This window comes from Pezoporus occidentalis, unplaced genomic scaffold (assembly GCF_034315485.1).
Source record: "Pezoporus occidentalis ecotype Australia unplaced genomic scaffold, CSIRO_AGI_Poc_V1 ctg483, whole genome shotgun sequence".
NCBI lineage: Eukaryota > Metazoa > Chordata > Aves > Psittaciformes > Psittacidae > Pezoporus > Pezoporus occidentalis.
This window is the reverse complement of record NW_026915817.1, coordinates 1-26,477: the sequence shown is the minus strand read 5'-3', so window position 1 is coordinate 26,477 and position 26,477 is coordinate 1. Positions and strand designations below refer to the sequence as shown.

General features: G+C 55.5%; 3 protein-coding genes across 5 annotated transcripts; 1 reads left to right on the top strand and 2 right to left on the bottom strand.

Annotated features, from left to right (window-relative positions):
• Positions 1-506: 506 nt before the first annotated feature.
• Positions 507-3,162, bottom strand: LOC134172951 (uncharacterized). The gene is made up of 2 exons (XM_062636591.1): positions 2,329-3,162; positions 507-1,886 (listed from the first exon to the last, which is right to left on the bottom strand). The coding sequence occupies exons 1-2, from the start codon at positions 3,160-3,162 to the stop codon at positions 753-755; spliced, it is 1,968 nt and encodes a 655-aa protein (XP_062492575.1). The 3' UTR covers positions 507-752.
• FZR1 (fizzy and cell division cycle 20 related 1) lies at positions 3,018-17,204 on the top strand. The gene is made up of 14 exons (XM_062636583.1): positions 3,018-3,174; positions 7,390-7,534; positions 8,240-8,365; positions 8,571-8,634; positions 9,038-9,165; positions 9,613-9,695; positions 10,097-10,280; positions 10,474-10,539; positions 11,011-11,113; positions 11,747-11,931; positions 12,900-13,133; positions 13,215-13,319; positions 14,199-14,291; positions 14,637-17,204. The coding sequence occupies exons 2-14, from the start codon at positions 7,466-7,468 to the stop codon at positions 14,676-14,678; spliced, it is 1,482 nt and encodes a 493-aa protein (XP_062492567.1). The 5' UTR covers positions 3,018-3,174; positions 7,390-7,465; the 3' UTR covers positions 14,679-17,204.
• A 1,324-nt stretch (positions 17,205-18,528) lies between these two features.
• On the bottom strand, positions 18,529-26,237 carry MFSD12 (major facilitator superfamily domain containing 12). 3 transcript variants are annotated; one of them, XM_062636584.1, is made up of 10 exons: positions 25,904-26,237; positions 22,733-22,943; positions 21,818-21,941; positions 21,397-21,591; positions 20,792-20,884; positions 20,596-20,688; positions 19,826-19,996; positions 19,573-19,667; positions 19,108-19,238; positions 18,529-18,673 (listed from the first exon to the last, which is right to left on the bottom strand). In XM_062636584.1, the coding sequence occupies exons 1-10, from the start codon at positions 26,199-26,201 to the stop codon at positions 18,579-18,581; spliced, it is 1,506 nt and encodes a 501-aa protein (XP_062492568.1). In that variant the 5' UTR covers positions 26,202-26,237; the 3' UTR covers positions 18,529-18,578. The 3 variants fall into 3 exon arrangements, with proteins under 3 accessions (XP_062492568.1, XP_062492569.1, XP_062492570.1); XM_062636585.1 differs by having other exon boundaries at positions 19,826-19,930; XM_062636586.1 differs by lacking the exon at positions 19,826-19,996.
• Between the last annotated feature and the right edge of the window lie 240 nt (positions 26,238-26,477).

Sequence of the window (26,477 nt, the reverse complement as noted above, 5' to 3'; positions counted from 1 at the left end):
CCCCCGAGCCTTCTCTCCAGACTGAACCCCCCAGGTCCCTCAGCTGTTTCCTATCACACTTGTGCTCCAGGCCCTGCAGCAACCCCGTTGCCTTTCTCTGGCCCCGCTCCAGCACCTCAATGTCTCTGTTGTAGTGAGGAGCCCAGAACTGAACACAGGATTCGAGGCACGGCCTCACCAATGCCCAGTGCAGGGGCACAACCACTGCCCTGTCCCTGCTGCCACACTGGTGCTCATACAGGCCAGGATGCTGGTATCTTTTTGGCTGCCTGGGCACAAGCTGCTCAAGTTCAGCTCCATCACTTGGCACCTCCAGATCCTTCTCCGTGAGCAGTTTCCAGCTGCTTTTCCCCAAGCCTGGAGTGTTTTCAAGGGCTCCTCCTGGTTTCAGCCTGACAGAACGGCCTTTGGACAGAGCCATGCTCCCCAGAAAACCCAGGCAGCACCCACCCACCCAGCCCCGCTCCCCACCTTTTCCTCTCACCACACACCGCCAGACTGCTCTATGCCTGGAAGAGAGTAAAGGGCACAAAATACATTCCATTGCCTGAAACAAGTGGCAAAAACAGGATGAGGACAATGCAGCCACCCCCTTTCCCCATCCTGGGAATGGCCAATGCAGTCAGCAGCCCTTACTGGACATGGGAGGACACAGTCCTTTGCCGAGCAGCATGGTACCACTTGACCAATGTCTGCTGGAGGAAGTCCACAAGCAGGGATGTGCAGGGCTGCTCCTTCCCACCCCAGTCCCATCATCCCTCCCCAGATCTTCCCTCCCCGCAGCTCTCGAAGTACTGGCACATGAGCTCCCGCACTTGCTCAGCTCGTCCATCCTCCATGGCAGTGGGTGCAGGCTGGCAGGGCTTGGGCAGCTCAGTGGGCTCAGTGCCCTCCAGCCACTCCTGGTTGAAGGGGTTGTCGTGGGCTTCGCAAACGTTGTGCAGGATGCAGCAGGCAAGGACGAGGGTGGGCAGCAGCTCCAGGCTGCAGTCATCACACTTGAGGAGGATCTGCCAGCGTGCCTTCAGGCGCAGGAATGCATTCTCAATCACGCTGTGCGCCCGCTTCAGGCGGTAGTTGAACTGTAGCTGCCGCTGAGTGAGGGTCTCATCCTCCTGGTAGGGCTTGAGAATCCAGTCTTGCAAGGGATAGGTGGCATCACCCAGCAGCACGTACTTCTGTGCCTTCCCCATGAAGTGCTTGGGAGGGTTGGGGCACAGCCGGCCCTCCTTGGCCAGCACCCACAGGCTGGAGCTCTCCAGTACCGCGCTGTTCTCCATGCTGCCAGGGAAAGCAGTGGAGACATCCCAAAACTGGCCCAGCCCATCCACAGTGGCCTGTGTAAGGATGGAATGCCAGCCCTGGCCATTGCAGTAGTCAGCACTGAGGCGCAGGGGAGGGTGGATGGGGATGTGAAGGCTGTCCAGGGCACCAATGCAGTGCGGAAAGCCCCAGCGGGTACGGAAGATGCGCACCATGTTCTCCAGCTCCTTCTCATTGGGGAGCCGGAGGTAGAGGGGCTTCAGCAGCAAGACAACAGCATAGCTCACCTCCCGCACACACATCTGCACTGTGGAGGGCCCCACACCAAAGAGAGGGCTCAGAGTTTGGTACTCCACATTGGTGGCCAAGTGCCACAGGGCCACAGCCACCCTCTTCTCCAGGGGCAGGGTGGGGTGGAAGTGGGCGCTGTGCGGAGCCAGCCCAGGACGCAGCTGGTTGCAGATGTAGAAGAAGGTCTCCTTGGACATCCGGAACTTCTCCAGCCAGTCCCGGGGACTAAACTCCTTCAGCACCACCCGCTCCCACCAGTCTGCCCCCGTGACACCGGGCCAAGCACGGGGGTAGAAGTAGCAGCTGGTTCTCCTCCGGCGAGCAATCAGGAGCTGCAGTGCAGAGGGGAGACAAGAGGGGAATGAGGCGGTGCTTCAGAGACTCATAAAACAGTTTGGGTTGGAAGGCACCTTAAAGCTCATCCGGTTACAACCCCCTCATGTCCTCATCGCCATACACCACATTACCTATCATTTCCAACCTCTGTGTCCCCACGTGTCCTTCGTGTGCCACATCCTTTGCTTCCCTGTTGCAATTCTCACGTCCCTCACCCTTTGTGTCCTAGTCACCTCTATGTCCCACATCCTCCCCATCCCACCCCCTTGCCCTGCGCTCCCCCCACCTCCATGTTCTGTGTGCCCCCCCCCCCCCCGCATCCTCCTTGTCCCTAGGCTTCCCCCCCCGTGTCTCTGCCCCACTCTTCCCCTGCTCCCGGGCCCCGCGGGCCGTGTCCCCGTGTCCTCCCCCCGCGCCGGTCGCGCCCTCCGCTGTCACCGTCATGAGCCGCTTCTGCCGCTGGCTGTAGTAGTGCCGGAGCCAGGCCCGCCGCTGCGGCCCGTCCCAGGCGCCGGCGCCGGTGCCGGGCATGGCGCGCCGCCCGCCCGTCCGCCGCCGCGCCAGCGCGCACAGCAGCACCACGAGCCGCTCCCGCATGGTCAAACCGGGACCAGGGGCCGTGCGAGAGGCGACCGGCGGCGGGGTCACGGCGGCACCGGGGACGGGATGGGCGCAGTGCGGCCGGCTCTCTCCCACGCCGGGCCCTGGCTCCGCCGCCCGGACACGCCGCCCATAGCGCCACTTCCTGTATTGATTCGAAAGGAGGCGACGGGGGCGCTCCCGTCGTGCCCCGCGCGCGGGGGGCGGGGTCAGCGCTGTGGGGTTGGCCGCCATATTGCAGAGGGCTCGGGCTGGCAGAGCCTGCCGGGAGGAGGCGGAGCGGGGCCGGGCCGGGCGGGCAGGGCCCACAGGTAGGTGGGGGGGGCCGGCAGGTTCGGCGGGCGGTGGGGCTGCAGCCTGGGCTGGTGTCACGGCGGCGCGGGGTGCGGCCCGTCCCCATCCGTGGGCCGCCGGGCTTGAGGACGGACCGGGCGGGCCCGGTGCGCGGCTGGCGCGGCGGGAGCGGAGCGCGGCCCGGGTGTCATTCTTCCGGGGCAGTGCCGGTGGGCGGGCGGTTGGCGGGTGGTGCCGGCGCCCCAACGGCTCCTTCCTCGCTTGTGCCCGCGATGCCCGGGCAGGACGGGGCCGGCGCTGCCTCCGGCTCGAGCCGATGCTGCGTGAGGGCTCTGCTGCAGCGCCTGGAGGCTGCGGGCCTTCGTGCACCGGGCCCATCTGCTAACAGTGGTGCGCTGGAGCCAGGGGCAGCGGGGGCCAGTGTCCAGGCCCGGTGGTTCAGACTTCTGGCTGTAGAGCCTTTACCCGGCCCTGCTCCAGGTGAGCTGACACCGGAGCTGGCTTCGCTACTGTGGCTTCACCCTTTCTTGGCTTCTTGACCAAAGTGACACCATGAGCAGTGGTTGAGTGTGTCTGGTGTGGGCTCTAGTAGAAGAGCACCCAAACAGTGACAGAAACTTGGGTCAACAGTGGATTGTTCGTGCCCAGAACAAGTTCATGATGTGCCGTTGTCCACCCTATGGCTTCTGAGGTGTCTGAGGGAGAATGTCACCACATCCTCCATTAGGGTCTTGTTAATGTGGTGGGGATGTCACATGTTCAGCAGGTTACAGGTTTGAGGTCTTGAAAGTCCAACCTGAACATCGTCTGGGGTGCTGGAGGGGAAGAAGAGTTGTTAAAGCTCATGAGGACTTTTGAGCCATGATGCCTGCAGAATGTTTTGTTCCTGAGGTTCTTCACAGTGCAACCCCTTTGCTGGCAACAGCATCAGATACTAAAGCCTGATTTACTTTATTATTGACTCAGAAGCAGAGTTTTCTGGGACTGTTGACTGAAGCCCCAGTTGAAGCTGTTCTGTTGTCTGAATCCTCTTTCTGTTGTTGGCCATTGCAGCCCCAGCAGGTTAGATGTTATGAGGAAGCAGACTTTGAAATAGCTCCACGGCCAAGGCTTCTTGGCAGTTCTTAATCTTGGCTTTTAGTATATAAACTGCTAAAACCCCACCAAGCAAAAGAGCCTGAAGGTCCTACAAAACGTTTCAAAACACATACAGTGAGTGACCTTTCTTGTGATCCCTTCTGATCCTAAGAAAGTCCTCTGAGTCTGGAATGCGTAACATGGAAAAACTACACCTGTATAAAGGCTGAAATCCAGGCACTTCATCCATCCCCACTCCTTTATTATCAGCTCTTGGTGTGCAGGGAAGTGGTAGAGTCTCCATCACAGGGGGTATTTAAAGGAAGCGGTGCTCAGAGACATTGGTTACTGGTGAACACAACAGTGTTGGGTTAATGGTAGAGCTCAATGATCTTAAAGGTCTTTTCCAGCCTAAATGATTCTGTGCAAAAGAAGTAAATATCTTGTAGGTAACAGCCAAAAGGAATGCTGTTGTATGCTGGTTGGTGAGCAGCTGACATCAGAACCTGCGTTTCTCCTGTCTATCCATCAGCTTGTCCAAAATGTGTGTTTATGTGGCAAAAGCTGCCATCAGGTGACAATGGAAGCCAAGGTGCAGTGGCTGCAGTTTAGCCTCTCTTGACTGTGCAGTGGCTGCACGTGGCTCAGCTCTTGTCTTCGGGGGCCATTTGGTGGTTAGGTGAAGTCAAAGCAGAACACGAGGTCGATGCCTCTCCTCTCTTTGTCAAGTAGGAGCTCAAGGGAATAGTACCCAGCTCCTTCCCCAGTGTGTGTCCTAACCTCTGGCACCTGCAGAAAGGGATAGTGTTGAGCACAGCGGGAACCCGTTCCTGACATCCATAGGAGCAGCAAAACTTGTTCAGCACTTGATGTTTCTTAAACATGAGCTGCCAGAGCTGAACCTGATCCTGCACTCAGCCTTCAGAGCTGTGCTTGAGCCTCTGGAACAGCCAGAGAGAAAAGAGGAGGTGTTCAAACACTGTTTAACATAGGTACCTGCTAATGATTGCATCTCTCAAACTGGAGTTGTATTTCCGATGTCTCTTATTTGGTTTTCTTTGATAATAGATGAACCTCCTGGGAGATGTTCTGTTAATCAAATGCAGAGGTTGCCTTTTGTCCCAGAGGCAAGAGGTGACCCCACGGTGAGTGTGTATTGTGTGTTCATGCTCCTGTTTCTCTTGCCCTGCTGAAGACTTTGTACTTCATTCTGGGTTTCCTGGGAACAGGTGTGTCCCTCTTGTTTGTGGAGAAGTGAAAGAGGAAATAATCCCTCCCTGCAGGCCATGAAAAGGGTGATGATCATAATGGTGACAACCTGAGAAATCCTCTGCTGGGTACACTGTTGTCATGTCTGCTTAGATAAACTGTGTGCTTCTGACAGGCTGCTCTCCGCTGCAGCGAGGTGTGTGGTGAATGAAAATGTGCTCTAGGAAGTAACAAACCTCCAGTTCTCCAAACTTCTTCTCCTAACTTACTAAAAGCTGGCTGGAGCAAATGTGGAACCCTCTCATCTGGGGTCTGGCTGCTGCATGGGGTTGATGGTCATGCTTGTATTTGAGCCTTGACTTGAGCAGTTGAAAATGTGCTTGTCCTTTGAGTACAGCCCAGCAGGCGTGACTCTGGCTTCCCTTCTTTTCCAGTTATGGGGAAAAGAGGGGGAGGGTTAGGGAAAACATCTGCGCTGAAAGCAGTGGCTGTACCTGAATATTGCCAATCTAAGAGGCAGCAGTAGCAGTGTTCTTGGTAGGCTTCCTGCAGTGTTTCCTTTGGGCAAGGGTTTGCATCTGAGAGCAACTGTTTTATGTTTGGAAACCCTCTGGTCTTGTCCTGGTGTGCTGGAAGTTTGAATATTGGAGGGAGGGGCATTATTTACTGAAGGCTTCTCCCTAGACAGAGATTTTCCTATTTCCTGAAGCTCTCACAACCCTGAGTGTTGGGTGTGAAAGTTCACACCACGTGCAGAGCTGTCTGTCATCCTTGGCTCACACAGTTCCCTGCAGCACTCCATGACCTGAGTGTCCTAAATTAGTGCTGTTGCTGTGTGGTTGCTGGTCAGCATTCCTTTGTCACCTCTCTAGGGCTGTAGGTTGCTTTGGAAAGGTATAAATGAAGCTCCTTAAGGGGAAACCTTAGAGCAGCTCCCAGTGCCTAAAGGGGCTGCAAGAAACCTGGAGAAGGGCTCTGGACAAGGGTCTGTAGGGACAGGACAAGGGGAATGGGTTTAACCTGCCTGAGGGGAGATTGAGATGAGCTCTTAAGCAGAAGCTCTTCCCTGTGAGGGTGCTGAGGCACTGGCACAGGGTGCCCAGAGAAGCTGTGGCTGCCCCATCCCTGGCAGTGCTCAAGGCCAGGTTGGACACAGGCTTGGAGCAAGCTGCTCTAGTGGAAGGTGTCCCTGCCCGTGGCAGGGGGTGAGACTGGGTGAGCTTTAAGGTCCCTTCCAACCCAAAGCTGTCTGGGATTCTGTAATTTGATGATTCACGGTGTTAAGTCACAAAAGAAAGAGGAGGGGATGATGACCCATGGCATTTTTTGTGATTTGAGAGGCCCTGTTAGCCTTTAATGCAGATTTCATAGATCAAGGGTAGGTCAGGTTGGTGATGAGTGAATTACAAAAGGAGGGGGAGTGCTTGACATGCGATGCATTCATTTTTTTTTAACCTCCTTTGTTAATAGCATCACAGACTTCTCTAATTTCTCCCTCGCAGTAATGGAGTCTCTGACTCTTCACCTGGGGAAGCTGATCAGGTTGGCATGAGATACCCCAGGGATGCTCCAGCAAAAGCATTGGGATGCTTAATGGCAGGGAGGAAAAGACCTCTGCATTTCAGCATCTGTAAGAAGTCCAAGTTTAAGCACTAAGAAATAGTTCAGCTAAAGGGAAGGTATCTCTGCTCCAGGCCATGCTCTAGGTTTCATGTGCTTTAGCTTTCAAACTAATTACAGAGAATATTGCAATAGTTCGGTCATGCCTCACTGAACCCCTCTGAGCTTGGTGCCAGTTTCCAGATGCAGACCCTGGGTGGCTGTTTTTTTCTTCGAGGTAAAGCTCCCTGCAGCAAACCTCTCCCACTGCAGAGGGGGCTGAGGCCTGTGTTAGGTTCCACCTTTCCCTTTGGAGATGTCTTGGGTTTAAAGACCAACTTGGCACCTCTCTTCTGGCATTTGTGTCAGCATAACCTAGTGGCAAAGCATGAGATGTGTGTGAGTTGGGCAGCAACATTGCTGCTCTGTGCCCTTCAGAGCTTGGAGCTAGCCAAGAGAAATTGGGAGAGCATGGGCATCAGCCATTGGATGTTAACCCAAGGGGCTGCCTAGTCCATAGCAGTGTGTGGTACTAAGAGTCTGCAGGACTTTTGACACAGCTAAAAGTTACCCCAGGCAGTGTCAGCACCGTAGTGTGCACTGCTGTGGATAGGAAAAGTGGTTTTAGGTTGAAAGAACAGACAGAAGAGGTTGGGAAGAGGCTGCTTCTATATGAAATGGTGGAATAATCTGGTGGTTTTCTTGGCCTGTCTGTTGCAGCAGACTAATTACTGATTGGACTTAATGCACGCAAAATCCTGAGCCTGCTGGACTCTCAACCTTTCTGCTTCCCAGCATGGACCAGGATTATGAGAGACGTCTTCTACGCCAAATCAACATACAGAATGAGAACACAATGCCTTGTGTGAGTACACATGGGCTCTGCTGAGTGCTCTTGGTCTGACTGTTAAGTTTTCTTGTGACTGTTTTCCCTTGAGCTTTTAAAAGACACGGGATCTCTTTGAAGCAAACCTTAATGTTCCCTTGGGCTGTGAGCAACTGTGAGTTCCTGAGCTGTTCCAGAATAACTGAGCAACTTCAACAACAAGGAGTTAAGATATTTTAATGTAGCTTAGTATTGCCTTCTAAATAAATGATCTCGGTAAGCACATGTGGAAAATGAAAAGCTGGGGGCTAACTAACAAACCAACCAACTGCAGGGCTTGACAAGGTAGAAAAGTCCAGTGGGGGCCACCAGGATGGTTGAAATCAGCCCTTTTCTGAGCTGGGGGTCCCTTCCAACAGAAATAATTCTATGCCAAAGCATGTGGCTGAAGGTAAGGAGTGTGCTGCTCACCCTGCAGCAGTCTGTACCATTCCGCCTGCCTTGGATCTGCCTTGACAGGGTCACTTTGAGAGGGAGCACTCAGGAAGAAGCTGTTTAATTGCTTCTTTTGGGAGATGTTTCCATGACAGTTGGACTCTGATGTGCTCACTGGCTCTGTGAAGAGGATAAACTAGTGTTTGGCTCTTCTCCTTTGGCCTAGTCAGCTTTGACAAGACCCTGTTGATGTTTTTCAGACCCCTGCCATGATCAACACTCATTCTTGTATGTGTCTTTTTAATTCAGGTAGCAGAGATGAGAAGAACCCTGACGCCTTCCAATTCTCCCATGTCTTCTCCCAGTAAGCATGGTGACAGATTCATTCCCTCAAGAGCTGGGGCCAACTGGAGCATCAACTTCCACAGAATAAATGTAAGTTTTTCTCCCCTCTCCTGCAGTCTTGGAAGTGAGGAAGGGGCTGGCAGAATTGCTCTGCTTGTCTTCTGCTGCCTCAGAAGAGTTCCTTTGAGGGCATGTCTTCAAACAGGCTGCCCCTGTCGTCCAGGAGACTTCTTCACTTGTTATTTTACCACATGTCATGATGTTTCTGTTGGTGAAAGCGTGTTTCTCCCTTTAGGAAAATGAAAAATCACCAAGTCAAAACAGAAAAGCAAAGGATGCTACCTCAGACAACGGCAAAGGTGAGGCCACACTCCTACCGCTTGTGCCAAAGCTACAGCTTTTGCTCCAAGCTCTGTTGGCAAGTTTGGAAATGGAGGGAGCACTGATACTTCAATGCTTATGCAAAAACACATGCTGGCGTGTTAGGAAATGCCCTCATCATGAGAGTGAGTCCTGGGTCAACCTCAATGGGCTCCTGACAAGCATGTGGGAAGCATGAGGCTATTTCTATCTCTTGTTGTGCCTTGGAAGTCCTTTTCCGATGGACTGTGGGGAGGGGAAGCTTGCTGCAAATCTTGATTCCAAACTGTGGCTCCAGGCTTATTAAGAGGCCCTGTGAATGTTAAGTGTGATCCTGCAGCTCCCTGTGGAGCTGTCTGCTGCTGCCGCGCTCCCTGCCTAAGCACACATTTGGGTTCACAGATGGCCTTGCCTACTCTGCCTTGTTGAAGAACGAACTTTTAGGAGCAGGGATCGAGAAGGTGCAAGACCCACAGACAGAAGACAGGAGGCTGCAGCCATCCACCCCAGAGAAGAAGTCTCTCTTCACTGTAAGTGGGTTACCTGACATTAAAACCAGCAGAGGTTTCACATGTGTGTCACTGGAACAAAGCACCTCGTTCTGCCAGGCTCCTGGGGCCAGTGAGGTAGTGCTGTTCCTTGACTGAGATAACCTGTTGATAACAAAATTGGGTGGCCTGCAAGGTGAACAGAGGGATCTGCAGCAAGCTACATACTTCCTATTTCTGTGCTGGCAGGGAAGCTGAGTCGGAACCAAGTTTTTTGGGGCAGTGTGGTAAATGACCAAATCAAACTTGAGGATTTCAGTGGAGATGAGGGTTTTTTTTGTGTGACTCTGGAGCACACGGGAAAGGGAGGAACTGGAAAGTCTGGAAAATCTGGCTGTGAGTGTTAGAGTTAGCATTGGGCACCAGCATGTGTTCTGCCAAAGTCCTGGTTGTGCTGGGGCTCTTACTGGATATGTTTTCTTTATACAGTATTCACTCAGCACAAAACGTTCTAGCCCAGATGATGGCAATGAGGTCTCACCGTATTCCCTGTCTCCTGTCAGCAACAAAAGGTAATGCTGATTCTCCACAGACAGCAAGAAGGGAAGGGCTGGGACAGAGGATTCACTGTGTTCTCCAGGGCTTTTTATTAAGGCACCAACAGTTGCTATGTGAGGTGGGTTTAGGAATCTGTGGAGATAATAAGTAGGGACAGTAAAATTGTGAGAATTTTGTGCAGGTGCCCATCATGCTTCGATCTGTCTTGGCCAACTTCCGGTAGTCAGTTTACCTCTTTGATCTCCAGCTCCTTTATAGCAGCACAACCTAATTCTTTCCAGTTTGGAAAGAATGTTGCAACCTCTGTATGTGTTTCTATAGCCATGCGGTATGCTTTGAAGAGTGGCTACATTTGTGTCTACCATCTGCTGCCAGGTGTAAGATCCTGTCCTTGTTTTTGTATTTTTGTAAACAGCCAGAAACTGCTCAGATCACCTCGAAAACCTACTCGGAAAATCTCCAAGATTCCTTTCAAAGTGCTGGATGCCCCAGAGCTGCAGGATGACTTCTACCTGAACCTGGTGGACTGGTCCTCTCTGAACGTCCTCAGTGTTGGCCTTGGGACTTGTGTGTACTTGTGGAGCGCTTGTACGAGCCAGGTAAATGATCATCCATATCAAGAGAGTGAGGCACCCATTGCTGTAGCATTTTCCAGAGCTACAGTAGATGCTGTGTTAGGGATCTAGCACTCGCAATGCTCTGCCCCAGACTAGGTACTAGTCAGTGAGACAGTTAATAGTGTAGTTTGACAACAGCAAATGTTCCTTAACTCCATTCTGTCCTACTCCCAAGGTAACCCGGCTGTGTGATCTCTCTGTGGAAGGAGATTCTGTAACATCTGTGGGCTGGTCAGAACGGGTCAGTACAACATTGTCAATATCATTAGCTGTGAAACTTCATTTAGACACTCTTCTGGTAGCTCTTCCTTATAGGTTTCATTTCTTAGATTGTTTTTCCTGTATTTTCCCAAACTCCATGTATGCATTACAAATCAAATGCGGTTTGCTGTTCTCGCTGGTTTTCTTGCTAAGTGAGAGGGGATAGAAGGCAGCCTCTTGGATCTTGAGGTTGTCGAGGTATTTGCAAAGAGGTGTGGGAGGGAGAAAAAGCCAGTTGGCTTCTCCAGTTCTTGACAGTAAAATGCTACAATAAATATATTCCAGCCAGGCTGCTTGGCACTCTCAGGAGGGAAAAGATGTAAGATGGAAGAACTTGGTATGCTTTCCCTTTTGTGGGATTTATCACAAGTCTTTTTCTCAGCTTTTAGCTTTTGTTTTATGTCTGTCTGCACTTATTGGCTTTACTGATTGTGGTCTTCTGCTTCTCTAGGGGAACTTGGTAGCTGTTGGCACTCACAAGGGTTTTGTACAGATCTGGGATGCAGCTGCAGGAAAAAAGCTCTCCATGCTGGAGGGGCACACAGCCAGAGTTGGTAAGGAGGTGGGAGGAAGAGGTTTCACATGTTTTGTTTCTTCATGATTGAACTTTCTCCTGTGTGAGGGATTTGCTTGAAATAACAGAACTCAAAGTACCAGAATTGATAGTGCTATGTCTTCAGTAATCTTCGAAATACCATCACTGCGGTGTTCTGACCCTGGGTGTGGTGGTGGTGGTGGAGTCTTGCAGCTGGTGTTTCTGCCATCTCTGAGGCATTTTAGGTTTGGTTACAACATCTTTTCTCACTGCCCCTGGCTTCCTGTGTCAGCCCTGCAGGCAGGCAGCTTTACACTGAGATTTCCAGTTCCCCTGTTCTGTGGGGACTCTTTTCTTTGCTCAGAGGTGCTATGAATCCAAAAGCTGGAGTGAGATTTGGGAAGTCAAGGCACTCTCCAAGTTTCCGTGCTTTATTGCACTGTGAAATGGGATTAGTGATACATTCAGTAAGGTTATGCAGGTTAATCTTCCTTTGTACACTACTCTAGGGACTTCAGAGGGATATAAGGGAGATCCATCAGCACTGATTTTTCTTTATCTTTTTAAAACCTTGCCAACTGTGGGGTCTGTTCTGCCTCCCCACTCCTGCAGGACTCCCACAATGTGCTCTTCTGCTCTCTCTGCATTCAAGGTGCCTTAGCATGGAATGCTGACCAGCTATCTTCTGGGAGTCGAGACCGGATGATCCTTCAGAGGGACATCCGCACACCCCCATTGCAGTCTGAGCGGCGGCTCCAGGGCCACAGGCAGGAGGTCTGTGGGCTTAAATGGTCTACAGACCACCAGCTCCTGGCCTCTGGAGGCAATGACAACAAGGTATGGTACTGCCTAGGAGCCAGGTGAGCCTCAGGGTCTCTGCATCTTCACCAAGAAACAGCAGACCCCCTTCCTTCAAGGATATATGTCCTTTCTGAAAGGGTCTTTTGTTCCAGTTGTTGAACCGTGTCCAAACAAACCATGCTGAGCCTCTCCTCAAACTCCTCTCTCTAATGAAATTAACAACGCAAATTTAATTTTGCTTCTGTATTTGGCTAATTAAATCTAGAGCTTGACTCAGGGGTTTGAGTGCAACAAAGCTACTGGTAAGCTGTGCTTCCTGACTTTATTTAGGTGGAATATAGTAGCTTATTGCAGTAATGTTTATCTATGCAGAAGGAAACTAAGTTTAGAGCTTTAGAAGTTTTAATACCTATAATGCAGGCTTGTAGTTCACTGAGCACCATATGGAAGAAGCATCTGTTGTGGAGAAGCAGTGCTCAGCACTTCGGAGCGGGTTGCTAGGTAGTGAATTTGCCCAGTGCCTGTGTGACAGCGTGGTTGTACCCAGTTCCTCCTGCTCAGAATAACTTCTAATGAACCTGAGCATATTTCTAAATGTGTTCTGGAATAATTCAGCCATAAAGGGAAAAGAAGGTTTTGAGTCATGTTTAGTGATGGCATGGTTTTGGCTTCCTAAGCTTACCTGAAACTCAGCACTCATCCTGAGAGATAGACCTACCATGTTGGGTTTGGAGCTGGATGATCTTTAAGGTCGCTTCAACCCAAACCAGTCTGGGATTCTATGACTGTGGCCCTCAGAATGGCTTCTCAGCTGAAGTGGTGGCAGGGTAGGACTGGTTTCAGGGCTGCCAAGTGCAGAGTGGAGATGCATGTGCTTGGGCAAGGCTGTGGGAAACGACCTTGTTGCCCAACTGCCCTCATCAGTCCCAGTGCAACATCGTGGTTTGTTGTGTGCCCGTAACACCCACTGCAGCACAAGTCTGATCACGTCTCTCCTCTGCCAGCTCCTTGTCTGGAATCACTCCAGCCTGAGTCCTGTCCAACAGTACACCGAGCATTTGGCAGCAGTGAAAGCTATTGCCTGGTCTCCACACCAGCACGGGCTCCTCGCCTCTGGTGGTGGCACCGCTGACCGCTGCATACGCTTCTGGAACACGCTCACGGGGCAGCCCTTGCAGTGCATTGACACCGGGTCACAAGTGTGCAACCTGGCCTGGTCCAAACATGCCAATGAGCTGGTAAGTTCCTTCCTGTGCAGTCCTACTGCTGAGCTGTCTCCTGTTCAGAAGCTTAATGCATGTTTCCCTCTCCCCTTCCAGGTGAGTACCCATGGCTACTCGCAGAACCAGATCCTCGTCTGGAAATATCCCTCCTTAACTCAAGTAGCAAAGCTCACAGGGCATTCATACAGAGTCTTGTATCTGGTGAGTGATGGCCTTGTCTCTGAAAACCTCTGTAACTTCTGTAGCTGCTTTATCTGGCTGCAGATAAAGCATCTCGTTGGAGCTCCTCTTCTGTGCTGAAGATGAGGCCCAAAGCCACAGTGCCAGTGGCACTGTAAGCTGCCTGTAGTATAGATGGAGATATGAATGCTGCCCTGTGAGCAACGGAAAATGCTCTGGATCTAGTTTCCTTGCCTGCAAGGGTTACCTTTCATTTGCTGCTATGGAAATGTGAGGTTTTATTAATGAATAGCAAAGCCTGCCAAAACATTTCTAAGGAAGCAGAAGCATCTCTTTTTGTTCCCTTAAGACTCGAACGCTTTTTCACTGGTGACTGCCAGCAGGGGAAGAATTTGATGCTTTCAGTCTTCCTAATTTGCCATTAAAATGCTTGGTGTAGTTAATCCCCATCGATCGCATACCTGCTTTGTTACTGCTACACAGGGCTTTCAGTGGTGGATTCATAACGGAGATGATAAATAGGCAAATACTGTTTTGTGAAGTGGATTCCAACCAAAGTGACTAATAGAGCTGGCAAATGCCAGCCCTATCACACTTCCTGCCTTAACACATATTTATAGTGTGGGGAGGAGTTGCCTCAATTACAAATGGGTTGGAGTTCCTAATACAATAATCCTTTTTATGATAATTCTACCCATGTGTTCCATAGCTGCGTAAATAATATGCAAGTGCTTGAATTGGCACCTACTGAGACTGAACGCTGCACACGAAAGCAGAGGTAGCTGCTTGGTTTCTCACCAAGTAGGAAGGAGAGTTAAATCTCTCTTTCATTCCAATGAAGATTCGTTTTCAACCTCAGAAATGAAAGAGATGCTAAAGGTTGCTCTCTCTTGGCCTTAGGCAATGTCCCCTGATGGGGAGGCCATAGTCACAGGAGCTGGAGACGAAACCCTGCGTTTCTGGAATGTCTTCAGCAAAACTCGCTCAACAAAGGTAAAGATGTGTGTGTTGTTTGCATGGCTGCAGCTCTGTTCTGCCCTGGGGGGTCAAGTGAGTCCAAGCTTGCTCTTTTCCACTGCCTTGCTTCTGATCTTGTCACCAGATCCTGCAGATTGAGGGCTGGATGCAGTGAAGGGTTAAACTTTGCAGAGATATGAAGGTTGCCTCTGTGTGCCCAAGGCAGTGGGACAGGACATCCTTCTCCTGGCTGCTACAGGGGTGCTGCACACAGCACCATTCTGGGGAGCTCACAGACTAGCAGTTGTTTCAATGCAGACCCCAAAGGGCAGATGGAGTAGTGCTGCAGTACTTAGCCCCTGCCTCGTCTTCTCTTCTCAGGAGTCAGTATCCGTTCTCAACCTCTTCACCAGGATACGATAAACCCTTGTGCTGAGACCGAGGAGACTGCAGGCTGCCATACCAGGATGAAACCACTACCTTGGTGTGCATGGACCCCCAAGTGATTCACCAGAAGGGGAGGGAGTGCCATTGGGCCTGGAGGACGGACCCAAGAGATGATCATTAAATACGTGCTTGTGAACATGCTGGGCAGTATTTGGGGTAGGGTTGGGGAGGGGAGGGAACTGCCAAAGGTTTATGGATTCATCCTTCATAAAAGGGTACAAGAGAAATGTTAAACCTGCATCTTCCAACCCTCATGTTGTGTACTGGAGAAACCACGTGTGACATGGACCTCTGAGATGGGACCAGCTGCTGCGTTGTCCCCTCCTGGGAGAGACCAGACCATCTTTGCCTCTGTAGGAACAACTTTAATGTGCTGCTCTGAGTCCTGCTGTCCTTGGATGCCATCGGTGGAGGTAGGAGCCAGCCAGACCAGTTCAACATCACTCATGCATGGGGGCTGGATTCCAGGCTTGTTGCCTGGCACCCCCCTTAGAGAAAGAACCTGGAGAACTGTTTCTTTCCTTGTGCTCTCCAGGGGTGCTGTGACTCGATACAGTCATTCCAGCTTGAGTTTTGCTTTGGTTTAGGCATGCTTGACATCTGCCTTCTAATCCATTTTGGGGAGCTCAGCTTTGGAGGAGACTTGAGGCTCCATCATGGAGGGAGCACATTCAGAAAGTGCTGAAATTGCTGTTGCATGTTCTGGGCTGATCCTTTTAGTTAACAGAGAGGAAAACCAATGGCTTGAAGAAACCCAACCAGCAACCACTGTGCAGGTGGAGCTCCCCACAGTGGTGTTTGTGGTGGGCTCGTTGCACTGGAGTCTTCCTGAGGACAAAAGCAGTTGAGATGTGTCTGAAACAAAACCACTCATGTGGATCTGGGTGGTTTTGGAGAGAGCAATGGCCTCTTCTGGCTGGAAGAGGGGAATAACCCCACGTCTGGACGAGAACAGGGGTTCTTTTTTGAAAGCAAGAAGCGTTGCTTTATTTTCTAACCCCCCAGGTCAAAGCCAGGGACCTGTTGTGGGGGTTTTGGGGGGTTGTTGTGGGGGTTTAAATTGAATGAGAAGAGAGTGCCTGCTCATGACCTTGGGGTGAGCCATGGCCTGAGCTGTGAAGTGCTCATGTGTCTGTGTTGCTTTTAATTTAAAGAGAAGCTGTTGTGCAGGCTGTTCCCCTCTCACTCTGCCCATATGCCAATGCTCTCCCTGCCACACCAGAATGGATGCAAGTGCTGTTTCGTCTTCCCAGTTGGATTTTCCTGGCTGTGTATATAGACCTTGATCTGTTCTCTGTAGATTGCATAAGTGATAATGTTTCTCTCTTCCTTTTCCTTCTTTCCCTGCACTGGGCTGTAATAGGGATATGATTGCCTCTTCCCCAGTGCCACCAGTACCCGTGGTGTAGGAAGGATGTGTAGGAAGCTCCACACGGAGAAGGGCAGCGAGGTGCTGCTCTGTTCACTGCAGCCTTGACTATGGGTGCCATTCACCAGTGCCTGGATCAGGCTTTTGGTGCTTGCTCCCTTTGCATGTCACGGGGATGTATGAGGCCCTCCTGTGCCAGGCTAGCAGCACCCAGGCTCCACAGCCCAGCCTGGCAGCCCACTGTGGTCTTACAGCCTCACCTGCTTCCAAAATGTCATGTCAAAGGGATTTCTGACCCACCTTTTCAACACAATGACTTTAGTGTAGTGCAGGGGCATGGAGTTTGGTTTAAAAACCACCCCATGGCCTCGCAGCCCTTCTCTTCTTGTGAGGTACATTCACAGGCGCTGTTAAACTTCCAGTGTGTGGAAGGAGCACTCAAAGCACTGAGGAGGAATTAAAATTAACTTGGATCATTAAGTTGGTGAGAGCAGGTTTGAAGTCAAAGGCCACCTGCAGCAAGACACTGGCTTTCCAAGGCTTCTGTCCTGTCTGCTAACCACCATATTGGGCAGCAGTTGGGCCCAGGGTGGGTGTTTTCACCCAGGCTGGAGATGGTTGTAGCTGTTGCTGTGGATTTTCCTGTCTGTTGTGGGTTCCCTTCTGCTGAAATCCCAAAATTCAGGTGGCTTTGTATGTTCTGGAGCAGGAGGGAGCTGAGCCCAGGGGGATGCTGCTGACTGGGAATGGCCACTTGTGTGTCTGTCCAAGCATCAGGGTCTTCTCTTCCCAGGGACTCCCACATCTCATCCTGGAGTTGCACTGGGAGCAGGTTGGCTTCTCTCCTTCTGGTGATGGAGTGAATGAGCTCTTCCTATGGACCTGGCACAACCTCCTTCCCAGCAGTGGTGTTCCCAGAGGTGCTCCCTGGGGGTTCGATGCTGCTATGTGTGTTCTATGTGAGCACAGGCAGAGGGCAGAGCAGAAGGGCCTCCCCGAGTCTGGGTTGTAAAGTCTTGGCCATGGGGCATTGTTATATATAAGGTGGGGACAAACCCCACAGCAAGCACGTTGTGACTTGTCTGTGTAAAACAATCTAACTGGCATTAAACAAGGTGTGGATTTATGGCTCAGGGTGGCTCTGCTTCTGCTTTTCCAGGATGAGGTTAGGGGAGCAAGGGCTTTGGCTGTGGCTGGAGGAGAAGGAAGGGGGGGGGGAAGCAGTGGGAATCTGGCTGGGGGGAGATGGGGCAGCTCTTCTGCTTGCTCAGTCCCACCAGTTGGGGTCTTGCCCCCTCCTTCGAGCCTCCTCACATCCCAGTGCCTCCAAGGGCACCCCCCAAGTGGTGGGGACAGGCCCATGAGTGCCCCCTGCCTGAGCCCTGACATGCTGCTGGTGGGGACACAAAACCTGCTCCCGTGCTCAAGCAGGCCCTCGCCTGGAAGACTGATCTGCTGCAGGGCAGAGCTGGTCAGGAGTGATGATGAAGAGGCTGAGAACCCCCAGTACTCCCTGGACACCAGCCACGGGTCTGCCCCATGGAGGGGGAGTGGAAGCCTGTGCCTCAGGTCTGGGCGGAGCTGGCGCATCTGCGGTGAGGAGCTCTTGGGGGTTCAGTTTCCACCCTCCCTGGGGAGCCCCTCAACCAGAGCAGGCGGAGGTTGACGGACCTCAAGGGCTTTCTGGTGGGACCCCACCATCCCCAGGGACCCGTCTTGGGCAGCAGCAAGCCCGCGATGAGCTTGGGGGACTGCAAGGGAGCGCTCCTCCAGACCGCCAACCACCACACGGTGACGCCGGCCCGCAACTCCGGCCTCGCGCCGCCTCCATGGCATGTTGGGGCGCAGCCAGGACCTCCCGCCCAGCCCGCGCGCACGCATGCGCACACACACGCTGTGCCTGCCCGGACCCGCCGCACACACGTGACCCGTGAGGGTCCAGGCAGCCCGGCCCCGCCCCCTCCCCCGCCGCCTCTGCCCCGAGCTCCACTCGGCTGCAGAGGAGACCCTCATTGGCTATCCCGGGGGGCGGAACATCCGCGCAGCACCCAATCATCACGCTCCAGCGCTCCTCCTCGGCAGCCATTTTGTTTGCGGGCGCTGCCGCCATGGCTGTTGAGGGCGGCCATCTTGCGGTGCCGGTGACCCCCCCTCGCGGGAGGCCAATGCTGGGGGCGCGGGGCACCCCGCAGGTCCTGCCCCGGGCGCGCAGTGACGGTCAGGGCGCTCGGCTGTGTTTGTGGGTTTTAACTCCTCTCCCAGGGGCCGTGTCCGGACTGCCCTCACACAGGGGTTATACCATAGCGCTGCCCCCCCGCAGCGCGCCCCAGGGCGGTGCCAGCACTGGCGGCTGCTCCGGGAGCGCCCGGCCGAGCGGGGGGTACCCACAAGTCCAGTGCAGGGGACACGAGGCGGGGCCGGGGTCACCCCCCCCTCCCCGAGGGGCTCAGCCCCCGTCGCAGCGGGGTCGCCTCAGCAGAGCTCACGGTGCAGGACACGGCCCTGGTTCAGTTGATGCTGGTGGTGCGGCCCCCGCCCTCTGCGCTCTCAGTCCCGCTGCAGGAGGTCCCCGCTCTGCTCAGCCCCCGCAGGCAGACGGCATCTGCATGATTGGGAGCGAGGGGACAAGTCAGGAGCCGCTGCTGCTTCCCAAGGCAGTGCAGGGAGGTTCACGCTCTCCCCCCTCCCGCAGCAAGATGCAGGTCATAGAAGCACCGAGTGCTGGTGTGGGCATCTCCAGCCTGGCAAGGGGCACTTCTGACCCCACGTATGACCGCCACCACCCCTCAGTGATGGCCTGAGGGGGCCAGCGGGCAGTGCTGGGTCCTGCCCTCCAGGAGGGCAAAACACAGCAGGGACAGCTCCCAGTGCCAGGGCGCAGGATGGTGGTCCTGCCTGCCCAATGGCAGTCATATGCGGCAAGGCCACCACCAGCTTTGCCACAGGGCCAGGCTCCCACTGCTTCCCATCGGGAAGGACACTTCATCCTAGGCTGGCACAGGACATGGCACTACCGGAGCCCCCAGCCCCACTCACGGTAGCGGATGTGGATTGGCCACACCATGATGCAGCAGAGAGAGGCAATGGCGGCGACGGCAACACCTCCGGTGACCCCCACCATCACCCAGTGGTAGAAGCTGGCACACTCAGAGCAGCAGAGCTCGGACCTGCAGGGACAGGGCAAGGATATGGCTCATAGGCAGGAGCAGGGGCTGGACCAGTGCTGATCAAAGTGCCCTGACAGCAGGCCCATGTCCTCAGTGTTAGGACTAGGAGGTGAAGGAAAGGTCCAAGGCAAGGAGAAGGGGCTGTACCCCACTGAGATCCCCACCCTCTTTGTGTGTCTGGAGATGCAGCCCTCATCTGGGGCTGGAGAAGTTGGGGGGTATTTATGACAAATCAGAGCAGGTTTCCACCCATGTCCCTTGCTCCAAGGCAGGGGTGTTTGCTGCCTGGCATGCAGGCGATGCGGCTGGAGCCGTCACTGTGAGGGACACTCACGGGCACGGGTGCAGGTTCTGGATAGCCATCACGGCCAGGCCGTTGGCCATCTTGTCCGTGAAGCTCATGGCGCCGTAGACGAACGCGCTGCTGTGCTGCAACGGGAGAGGAAAGCTCATGGGCCCCGCACAACGCAGCGAGAGCCTTGTGCCCTCTCATGGGCACAGCTCGTATTGCAGCAGAGCCCGTCCTTAGCGCCCTGGCAGGGGTCTCCATCCCCCGGGTCCGTGCCGGCCGGGAGAAGCGCAGGTACCGTGTTGGTGCCGATGAGGTCTGCGGTCATGGAGAGGGAGGTGACCAGGATGGTGGCAGAGCCAGCCCCAAGCAGCACGGCCGCCCCGTAGATCTCTGCTCCCATCTGCTTGACCAGGGTCACCCAGGAGGCGAAGGTGAGGATCACCAGGATGCCCACGAAGTAGGTCAGCTGCTCCGGCCAGCATGGGCAGAGGCAGAAGGAGAGGGGAGAGCTCAGCTCCCGGCCCAGCGCGCACCAGCACGGCCATGGGGAGCAGGGAGGACATGGGTACCCAGGGGATAGCCCTGGCTCCTTTCCAGCTGGTTCTAAGCAAGGAGCCTCCAGGCAGCAAGAGCCTTGTGGTGCTCCAGAGTGTTCTACAGCCCAAGCCCCGCAGCGCTGCAGGTGTGGGGCCTGGCACTGGGACACCCAGTCACCAGGAGAGGTGGAGTACTGGGGAGCAGCGCCTGCTGCAGCACGGAGCAGGGTGTCCCCATCCCTACCCAGGGTGGTTCAGCCAAACCCTCCCTCTGCCTCTCACGGGCACCACGGGGCTGACCACAGGTGACTGCGGACCAGAGTGCACAGGATAGACCCATGCCCCCCCACCCCCCGCCCGCTACTCCATGCTGCAGCAGAGCATCATTGGCAAAAGATACATGAGGGGTTCCTGCTCTCCAGCCAGGCTGAGGTGTGCCAAGTGCTCTGCACACTTGTGTGGTCAGGATCTGGCCCATGGGCCTTTCCCTTTGGTCAAACTCAAGCCTCACCAGGCCCCCAGGACTCACATTTCGACCCAACCACTTATTCACAGGCTTCATGAGGAAGGAGGAGAGGAAGCCACTGACATACATCACCAGGGGGATGGTGGCGATATATTTCTGCAAGAAATGAGGACAGGGAGGAGATAAGCTCCACATCATCAGCACAGGACCCCTGCCCACGGCACCTTGACACAGGAGCAGGGACCTGCCCAGTGCCCACCTTGGGCAGCATCAGCGAGTTGGTCAGGTACATGGCAATGTAGGCCTGGGAGAGGTTGACGATGAGCCGGGTGGACATGTAGAGCACCGCGACCTGTGAGGGACAGACAGGGCAGCACTGCTCAGCCCGTGCAAACAGGAGGCTTGGCACCTCCTGTGCCCAGCCCTGCCATGGCACAGATGTCCTCTGAGAAGGGGACAGCCCCTGATGTGGTAGTGGGTGCCCAGTACCACCCATAGAGTAAAGAGTGGTTTGAGCTGGAAAGGACCTTAGACCTCCTCCAGTTCCAACCCCTGCCACGGGCAGGGACACCTTCCACTAGAGCAGCTTGCTCCAAGCCCCTGTGTCCAACCTGGCCTTGAGCACTGCCAGGGATGGGGCAACCACAGCTTCTCTGGGCACCCTGTGCCAGCGCCTCAGCACCCTCACAGGGGAGAGCTTCTGCCTAAGAGCTCATCTCAGTCTCCCCTCTGGCAGGTTAAAGCCATTCCCCTTGGCCTGTCCCTACAGGCCCTTGTCCAAAGCCCCTCTCCAGGTTTCTTTCTCATCTTTCTATCCCCACAGGACGTCTCACTGCCAGAGGACTCCCAACCCCCAGAAGGTACCTGATAGAAGGCAGGTTCCCACAGCCAGTCCCTCCAGATCAGCAGCGGACGCAGAGGGCTCGGCTCCTTCTGAAGTAGGGGAGTGCTCTCCTCTGGCTGGGCTGATGAGCCCCATGGGTACGGCTTCTCTTTGGTGCCCAGGTGGAAGATGAGGGAGAACACAGCCCCCAGTCCCACCACAATGAGGGACAGGTTCTGGGTGAGGCAGAGGGGGTGAGCATGGCAGGGGCTGCCCTTTGCCTGTCCATCAGCCACCCCCAGCTGGTGGAGAAAGAGGTTCTCAAAAGCCCTGGGAAGCTCAGTGCAACCCCTGCCCCATGCAGTGGGTGACGTTTCAGGGTGCTGCTATTTCACTCCCACTGGTACCTCCCCATTTCAGCCATGTCCCACCCAGGGAAGAGGGCACTCCAAGGCCACTTACCCGGAATATAGGGATATCCTGGGGGCCTAAGTGCTCTATGCGTTCAGGCTGGTCCACCTGGAAGTTCAGCAGGAGCCAGGCCAGGCCGTACACAGTGATATTGGCCATGACGGTGAAGGCATACCTGAGGGGAGACAGGACCTGCTCTACTGGAGGGTGTCCCTGCCCATGGCAGGGGCTTGGAGCTGGATGAGCTTTAAGGTCTCTTCCAATTCAAACCAAGCTGTGAGTCTATGATCCCTCTGAGCCACCCTGCTCACTCTCCAGTCGCAGCTCACCTCTGCCACAAGGGCGCCCCAAGGTACCTGAACCAGTGCCCCCAGATCTGGAGCCCAGTTACCCCAGCACTGCCCCACATCCTCCCTGCCCCACTGCACTGCAGCTGGTCCCCACTCACTTGCTAGAAGGGACTTCCTCCCACCCCTGCTCCATCTGATAAACCCTCAGCCTGATCCTGACAGATCACAGAATCATTTGAGTGAATGAACTTCATGATGTTCACACAGTCCCACCTCTCAAGCCTGTCCAGATTCCTCTGGATAAGCAGCACTGAGCCGGCTCTGTGCACAGAGCTGCACATGATGCCCAGCCTGGCCCTGAGGCCATACCTAACTATGGCACAGCTTGTGCAAGGCCAGGGGCATCTGGGGGTGTCTGTTCTTGTGAGTATCACCCTCCAGTGCCAAAGGAAAAGTGCCCCCAAGGAAGCATTCCAACACCTCTGCCACCAAAACATTCCTGGCAGCAAAGGGTTTGGGCCACCAACCCAGAGCACCAGAGCCACTTGGACACATTCTGCAGGACACCCACATGGCCCAGTCTTGGTCCTGCCGTACCAAGGGCTCACATGTGCCATGGCACCCGGGGACCTCTCACCATGCAAAGGGACATAGCAGAGGCGAAAGCTGTGCTCACCGGAAAGCTGTGAGCTCCACCTTCTCATGGTCACTGGTCACCAGCTCAGGGATGAGGGAGAGGTGGGAGACCTGTGTGGCTGCCCAGCCAAACTGGAAGATGATGATGAAGGGGAGGTAGTAGATGAAGGCTGCCCACTGTGGCGTGTTCTCCTTGCAGGCCAGGCAGGGGTTGAAGATGAAGGGGAAGGACACAAGGACGCATGTGGTGCCTGGGAAGAGAGCAGAGCAGTGAGAGGCTGCAAGCCCTGTTTCCTTGGGACACCAACAGCCGCAGCCAGCTCAGACACAGAAACAGAGCGAGCCAGCACCTCTGACAGTGTGCTTCAGCCACCTCCCATCCGCTCTGTCCAGAGGACAAGACCCTCACACACGGTCACACCTTGCAGGCACCAGGAGCTTCTCTCACCTTCCGCACACGATAACCAGAGCCAGGGCCACCCCAAGGGGCTGCAAGGCTCTGGGTTCCCCCTTCCCTGCTCCCGGGGGTCTCCCCCCACACTCACACCAAGGCCCCGCAGCACCAGGGACACCTCCGGGCAGCACTGGGAGGGCAGGAGCAGATGTGACCCATGGCTCTTAGCCACCACAGACGGTTCCAGCTTAGCCAGGGGCCGCGGAGCCAAGCTCCTCCCTCAGCAGCAGCGTGACGGCGGGGGGACGCCTGCGTGGAGCAGGCAGGGACAGGATGGCTTCTCCTTCCTCTTCTACAAGGTTACAGAGCACATCTGCTGCACTGCTCCAGAGCTCACACCCAGCTCTGGCGCTCCAGGAGCTCCCAGAGGCACAGAGGACTTGGCCACACCACGGTGTCTGCCCCAGAGAACCCCTGGGACAGGAAGGGTCTGAGAGGGTTCCAACTGCACCAGACCTCCTTGGCTCCTTTTGAACCAAGCCCTGCAAGGATCGAGCTCTGCATCCCCTAAGGACATCCCTAGGGGAACGCTGGGGCAGCAGCTGCACACCCAGGCTGCTCCAGCCTCCATGTCCACCCCTGGCCCATCACCACCATCAAACACCAGGGCCACCCACATGGAGCTGGGCTCCACTGCCATGCATCTGCACCCACATACCCTGGATCTACCCAAGTGAACACGGCTTTGCCAAGAGCCAAAGGGATGCTGAGGAGCCCACACTGCCCAAGGCAGGCCATGGGAGCCCCCAAAGCACCCCCTTTTCCCACCCCTGGCCCCCGCTTCCAGCAACCAGCCCTGTGGGGGAGGACTGAAAGAAGCAGGATCACAGGAATACCAGGCTTCCCTGGGCAGGGAATCTGGAACAGCACCACCAGACTGGCTTAGAGAGGCAGCAAAGACATTCGTCCTTCCCAGACTGCTATGGCTGGAAACTGTCCCCCAGGAAGAGCCGGTGTGGTGCTGAGCCATCAGCACCACCAGCACCGGGAGCCCAGTGCCGCGTTGGGGAGATGCCACCGATAGCAACTCGTGGTGTCTGCGCCACAACCACCCCCCGGGCTGTGGTTTCACAAGTTTCCTCTGCTGGGAGTGCGGGTTGCCAGGGCACTCCCACACGGAGCATCTCTGCCACAGTGTGAGGAGTGCAGCACTGCTCCAGGTCTGCTGGACCTCACTGCCATCACCCCACTTCTGGGGACAACAACCCCTGCTCTGGCCAGGGAAGCAGCCTCCAGCCATGCTGCTGGAGCTGGGAAGGGTGATCCAGGACTTCCCTTTGGGAGCAGCAAGAAGCGGAGCTGCCCGGGGAGGGGGCAAGCACAACATCAGCCACTTCCCTAAATCTAGGGGACAGCTCTGAGCTGAGCCCTGGCAGAGGTGAAGCTTCAACACCCTCCCTGACTCACCCAGCAGTACCCCGGGGACATCAGGCACCTTATCGGGCTATCACTGGGCTGCACAGAGTGGTTGGCTGAGATAAGTCTGGGATTAAGATAAGACCACCCCATGCTACAACTGTCCTCTCTGTGTGCATCCACTCTGGTGTTACCATTAAGGGGGTTTATCTCTGCCTGTGGATGTATGTTTCTTCAAGCCAGCTACCCAACAACTGCTCTGCAGGGCTGGAGCAGGCTCCTGCATACCAAGGACCCTACTCCAGGTCACAGTGACCCCACCACGAGCGTCCCGATGAGCCCCTGCACCTCCTCGCAGTTTGTTTGACCCCAAGGCATGGTGCAGGATGTCAATAACTCAACACCAAGCCACTGGTGACTCCTCTGTGTTCCCACAGGGCTCTCTCTCCCCATGTGCTGGTTGCCTTCCCCAGTGCAGACAAGGGCCCCAGGGCCACCCACAGGGACAACCCAGCGGTGCCAGGCCACAGGCAAGGCCCTGATGAACCCTCGGGCTCATAGGGAAGCCCAGATGTTAACAGTCTTGTTACTGCCACAGAATCGACTCACTGAGCACAAAGCTCTGACCCTGACTCAGTGACACCCACACGTGGGGGCACAGGGACACTCAGTGCATGGCCTGAGGGACAGTGGAAGCCCAGGGCAGCACCAGCCACTGTGTCACAGCCTACTGGGATGGGGATGGTGCCCACAGGCAGGATGGGGACACCACAGTGTCCCTTCCCCAGCTGTGCCTGAGGGATCCCTCTCCACTCAGCATCTCTAAAGAGCACCTTTGATGTCTGCCCCTCTCACCAGGCACCCCAGAAAGGTAACAGAGGCTGATCGTGCACCCCAGAAAGGCTCCCCCTGGGCCATCATCTCCACACAAGGCACCCTGGATGGGCCTCTTCTGTTCCCCAACCCAGGGTCACCCCAGAAAATCTCCCTGGGGCCACCCATCTGCACTCAGAGCATCCCAGAAAGGCTCCCCGATGTCCCCCACCCAGGACGCCCCAGAAAAGCTCCCCTGGGGCCACCGATCTCACCCTCAGTTCCCCCACCCAAGAAATGTTCCCCAAGGGTGCCCATTTCCACCCAGGGCAACCCAGAAAGGTTCCTAGGGCCACCCATCTCCAATCAGGACACCCCAAAAGGCACCCGATGTTTCTGCACCCAGAAAAGCTCCCCTGCGGCCACCCACCTCCAATCAGAGCACCCTGGATAGGCACCTTCAGTTCCGACCCCCCAGCGCACCCCAGAAAGGCACCTCCAGGGCTGATCCCAAAATGCTCCCTAGGGCCACCCATCTCCACCCAGCGCATCCCCGGCGGGGCACCCCCAGCGCGCCCCGGCACCCACCGGCGAGGTGCCAGGACTTCCTCCTGCCGTAGCGGCCGCAGCCGGCGGAGCGGTCTGTCTCGTAGCCGAGCAGCGGCGTGCAGAGCCCGTCCGCGAGCTGCCCCGCCAGCAGCAGCGCGCCCGCGGCGCGGTGCCCGAAGCCGAGCGCGCTGTGCAGGAACAGCAGCAGGTACGTGAACCACAGCGCGGCGCAGGCGTCATTCTGGAAGTGCCCGGCCGCGAAGCTCAGCCGCGCCCGCAGCGGCAGCGCCTCCGCTGCCCGCACCGGCAGTGGCAGCGGCAGCGCCCGCTCCTCCATGCCGAGCCGGGCCGGGATGGGACAGGCGGACGGACGGGGCGGGGCTGTCCCGGTGTCGTCCGTCGTCGTCGTCCCCCACCCCCGACGCCGGGCTGGCTCTGCTCCGCCCCCCGGGCACAGCGCGCGGCCACCGTTGCCTGCGCCGGGAGTGGGGCTGCGAGCGGCGTCCGGCGGGTACCGGGAGCGCGTCTTGAGTAGGTACCGGGTCACTGGGACCAGTATAAGCAGTACTGGGGCCATTGGGGTTGTGGGGGCTACTGGAGAGACTGGGAGCAG